General features: G+C 47.9%; 1 protein-coding gene across 1 annotated transcript in view; it reads right to left on the reverse strand.

Annotated features, from left to right (window-relative positions):
* ABCG5 (ATP binding cassette subfamily G member 5) overlaps positions 1-4,869 on the reverse strand; it is a 27,428-nt gene that overhangs the window by 9,948 nt on the left and 12,611 nt on the right. The window contains exons 6-10 of the mRNA XM_003787877.3: positions 4,346-4,485; positions 2,905-3,034; positions 1,703-1,916; positions 1,399-1,604; positions 315-453 (exon numbers count right to left, since the gene is read on the reverse strand). Of these exons, the coding sequence (XP_003787925.1) occupies positions 315-453; positions 1,399-1,604; positions 1,703-1,916; positions 2,905-3,034; positions 4,346-4,485 (829 nt within the window). The remainder of the gene's footprint in view (positions 1-314; positions 454-1,398; positions 1,605-1,702; positions 1,917-2,904; positions 3,035-4,345; positions 4,486-4,869) is intronic.

Genomic DNA, 4,869 nt, shown 5'->3' on the forward strand with positions numbered 1-4,869 from the left:
ACACTTGGGTCCCAACTACTTCAGAGCCCTCCCTGGTGGCTGTGGGACATGCTGTTCCCTGGCTCTGTAGTCTCGTTGGTTTGCTCTCAGGTCCAGTGCATGTTGTGCCTCAGGTTGGGTTATTTACAATAAAATAGATGTCCCGAAAGATGTGACACTGCACTAGACATTGATGGGCAAAATGCTGGTCATCCAGGGCAGAGAATATGGAGCTGTTCACCGGGAGCTCTCCCTCCACAGGGGCCACTGGCGCTCTGGGACTGCGTGGGGGCCCTGGCCCCAGCTGGATGGAATGACACTGAACATGCCCTTACCAGTAGCACACGCTGCTGAAAAGCACGGTGGCAACAATGCTGAAGGGGAGGACGTGCAGCACATAGGCCAGCAGCATCTGCCACTTGTGGTACAGGCCGTCCTGACTCTCCTGGTCGCTGACAGCTCGCAGCACAGGGACTGGGGATGGAAGGCAGGTTTTAGAATAGTCACCACACAGCGGAGGGAGGAAGGGCTCACCCAAGCTGAACTTAAGGACCGTGAGGGTTGGAAGGTGAGGAGCAGCTGGGCAGGTCCCCTAGTCATGCAAGGAGGGGACCTGCCATCAGTAGAGCAATAAATACCATTCCCCCCAAATCTACACTCTACCTGAAATGCATTATGGCTGCAAAAGATATCATGATTTATTTCATTCTTTCTAAAGTGGGGAATTGTCACCAATTCAAGAAAAACACATGCCAAGGGGACATGAATGAGTGATTTGAAGCACTTTGTCCCCTTTTTGTGCAGCATCTTGGCCCACCAGCAGCCTGAATTTTATACTTGCTCCACAGGGCCAGGAAAGCCTGGGAGCCTGCAGAGAGCCTGGGAAACTCACCTCTGTGGCTGACTTTGCAGAAGCATCCTCCTTCCCTCTCATTCCCTGAACTTAAGTCTTACATTTAGGGAATCCCATTTCCTGCATACACTAAAACATCGGGCAACCAGATATTGCATCTGGATTCCCACTGAATTTGAAAATTAGGAGCTAACTGTCCTAAAATAGGTTCCAAAAAGAAACTAATGGTGCAAAGTTGGCCTGGGAGCTGGGCCGCCATGTACTGGGCATCCTAATGGCCAAGATGAGATACCAGGGATCATCTTTTGAAAGACTCTTCCTACCCAACTAGTACATCATAACTTCTTGTTTCCCTGGATCCTTAGACCCTCAAAGAGATCCACTTGGTGAGCTAATTCACACTAAGCTGTTAGTAACTTGATAGTTACCTTGCTCCAGTGAATCTGGAGAGGGCCAGGTGTGACTCAGAGAAATAGCCTTATGATGGTGGGCGTCTGTAAGGTCACAGCTGGAGAAGAGAGATACTTAGAGAGAAAGGGGTGCATCTCTTGCACACGGGCACTTACACAGATTCACAGCATTGAGCATGCCTGTGTACGGAGTGGCACCCACGAACTGGTACAGGATACCCACGCGATCCTGTATAGCACCCTTGAGCACATCATTCTGGACTCGTAGGACAAAGAAAATGAGGAATAAACCCATGACCAGATTCTGAAGGAGACGCATCATCACTGCCAACTTATTTCTCAGTAAGTTTCTCGTCACTCTCCTGAAAACCAAATATCCCCACTTTAATACTTTCTAAACATTATTGGGGGGTGTCTAAAGACCCCAAATGGGCCTTGCTTGCATTTTTGAGGCTCTTACCTCAAGAGAACACCCAGTTTAGAGAACACGCCAGGAGAATCTTTGTGTTTGAAAGGAATCATTGGTAATGTTTTCAGGTGTTTTGTTCTTTCAATGTTCTCCAAAGTTTTGTGATAAATGGCTGATTTTTTGTAGGCAGATTCAATCATCTGGACTCTCCTGTAGGTTTCTATTTCCCGTTCTTTGCTTTGGGTATCCACTGATGTCAGGTCCACTAAAATTTTTTCCCAAAAAGATATCACCCATATGTGTTTAAAAGTACATATACATGTGCATGCCAGGGATAATGTTTCCCCATTGATACAGGAGCACTAGCCATAATATCCCATCAGAATAAAACTGGTTATTAATGCCCACTTATAAAATCAGAATATTTAAGGCTACCCAGCAGGGCCATGAGGATCCTACTGGGAGTGTCTAGGAGGATCCAGAAGCTCAGCTGATTTTTTTCTGACAAAGCAGGAGTGCACCAAGTGCACTACTCTCTCTCTCTCTCAACAGAGATCCCTCACCTCATTTTTGGTTTTGTTTTTTTTTTAGAAATAAGAGTCTCATTTTGTCACCCTCGGTAGAGTGCCATGGTGTCACAGCTTACAGCAACCTCCAGCTATTGGGCTTAGGCTATTCTCTTGCTTCAGCCTCCCGAGTAGCTGGGACTACAGGTGCCCACCCCGACACCTGGCTATTTTGTTGTTGTTGTTGTTGTTGCATTTTGGCAGGGCCGGGTTCAAACCCACCACCCTTGGTATATGGGGCCGATGCCCTACTCATTAAGCCACAGGCATCGCTCCTTTTTTTTTTTTTTTGAGACAGAGTCTCACTCTGTTATCCAGGCTAGAGTGCTGTGGTATCAGCCTAGCTCACAGCAACTTCAAAGTCCCGGGTTCAAGAAATTGAAGAAAATTCCTGCCTCAGCCCCTAGAGTAACTGGGACTAAAGGTTCCCACCACCATGGCTAGATAATTTTCTTTAGCAGAGATGGGGTCTCACCCTTGCTCAGGCTGGTCTTGAACTCCTGAGCTCAAGCAATCCTCCCAGAGTGGCCTCCCAGAGTGCCCCACCTCATTTTGATAAGTGAAAAGTATAAAACACCAAAACAAAAGTAAAAATAAAACCCCATAGCACTGGTGTTATCCAGGCAGAAATGTGAGATGAGAATGTTTAAAAAAATTCACAATGGGGAACGTGAGAGAAAAACTTACTACAGAAGTCAAAAGGGTTTGAGTGTTCAGGACAAGGGTAACCGCAGCCGTTGAAGAAATCAAGCATTTCCCCTGGCGTACCACAGAAAACCAACTCTCCGAAGCTCAGGACGGCGATCCTATCAAAGAGCTGATGGGACAACAGAGGGAGTTAGTGTGTGATCAGGTCCCCATGTCCTTGTGGGAAATACATTTCCAAGCATCAGTCCTTTGATTGCTTTGTCCTTGTGTCGGTATTCCTGGGCACACTCCAACTCGTCAGCCTGGGCTGGCACTGAAGACCATGCTGCATCCTGGCCTGAGGTCCACAGAACCTCAGGGCAGAGAACAACTGCTGGGCCTGAGTCTATGTCCCAGCCATGCCAAGGAAGTGACGTTGGCCAAGCTGGGGTGGCTGTTTGTCTTGTTTTTGTCATAAATCTCAGATGCTTGTCTATAAAAAGCAAATAATAGGTAACTAAAAAGATATTGGGCAAAGATTTTCGGAAGGAAATCTATATGGTTTAATGGGAAAATATAGCCTTTGAAGCCAACTCCATTGTGAATGCCAATTTTAGCATTTTTCTTTTTTTTCTTTTGAGACAAAGTCTCACTAGGTTGCCCTGGGTAGAGTGCCATGGCATCACAGCTCACAGCAACCTCAGACTCTTGGGCTTAAGTGATTTTCTTGCCTCAGCCTCCCAAGTAGGTGGGACTACAGTCGCCCACCACAACGCCAGGCTATTTTTTGTTGTTGTTGCAGTTGTCATTGTTGTTTTAGCTGGTCTGGGCAAGGTTTGAACCTGCCAGCCTCAGGGTATGTGGCTGGCATCCTACCCACTGAGTTACAGGCGCCACCCTCTAGTTTTTTACTGATAGTGGCTCATTTTTGAATCATTTATATTTCACTTTTTTCTTTTCTTTTCTTTCTTTCTTTTTTCTTTTTTCTTTTTTTTGAGACAGAGTCTTACTTTTTTACCTTGGGTAGATTGCTGCTCACAGCAACCTCAAACTCTTGAGCTGAAGTGATTCTTTTGCCTCAGCTCCCCCTGAGTAGCTGGGATGACAGGGGCCCACTGCAACACCTGGCTATTTTTTTTAGAGACGGGGTCTCGCTCTTGTTCAGGCTGGTCTTGAACTCCTGAGCTCAAGCAATCCACCTGCCTCAGCCTCCCGGAGTGCTGTGGGCATGAGCCACCGCACCTGGCTCATTTCACTCTTCCCTCTGTACAGTGGATATACTGATATCCATCTCACAGGACAGAACTGCTGTGCAGATTAAACGAGCCAGAGCACAGAAAGTATCTGGAAATGGGAGGGGCTGAAAGAAGTGAGTTTCCATTCTGTACACTTCTCTCAGGAGCTGCTGGTTCCAATTGTTCTTGCACTAACCCTGCCCCTGCCCCTACCATTGCCAGCTCAGCACCACATATACCCACCATTGCCAAGGTGAGCCCCTTACCTGGAAGAGCTCGGAGCGGGGCTGGTGGATGGTGAGCACCACGATGCGATTCCTGCGAGCCAGCTCTGCCAGCAGGGCAACTATCTGATTTGCAGTCATGCAGTCCAGGCCGGTGGTCGGCTCATCAAACAGCATGATCTCTGCCAGCAAGGAGGGGCCAGACTTCTGAGCCACTGCAGAGCCCAGGCTGTATGCTTAAGGCTCAGGTTTTGAACAGTCCCTTATTAAGCTGTTGTACTCCATTCAAATGGGGTTTGGTGACAAGTGGCTCCTAATAAACTGACTTTTAGCCTGACCCTGGGAGGATGGACCTGACTCGGGAGGGCCTACATCCCAGCTCCACAGCACATTTGGGCCTGAATCCTTGAGGGGATGAGGGCTCGGTGACATCAAGCCTCTGGCAGGGTATTGTGGACTGTCTGCGCTCTGCCCAGGGGACCTTGACAGGGAATAAGAGCTGACAGCTGACACCAGCTGTCATACACCTGTCAAACCAGTTGTTTTGAAAAGGCTGAGAATGGCTC

This window comes from Otolemur garnettii, unplaced genomic scaffold, assembly GCF_000181295.1.
Source record: "Otolemur garnettii isolate 467f Iridium unplaced genomic scaffold, OtoGar3 scaffold00024, whole genome shotgun sequence".
In the NCBI taxonomy this organism is placed as follows: Eukaryota; Metazoa; Chordata; class Mammalia; order Primates; family Galagidae; genus Otolemur; species Otolemur garnettii.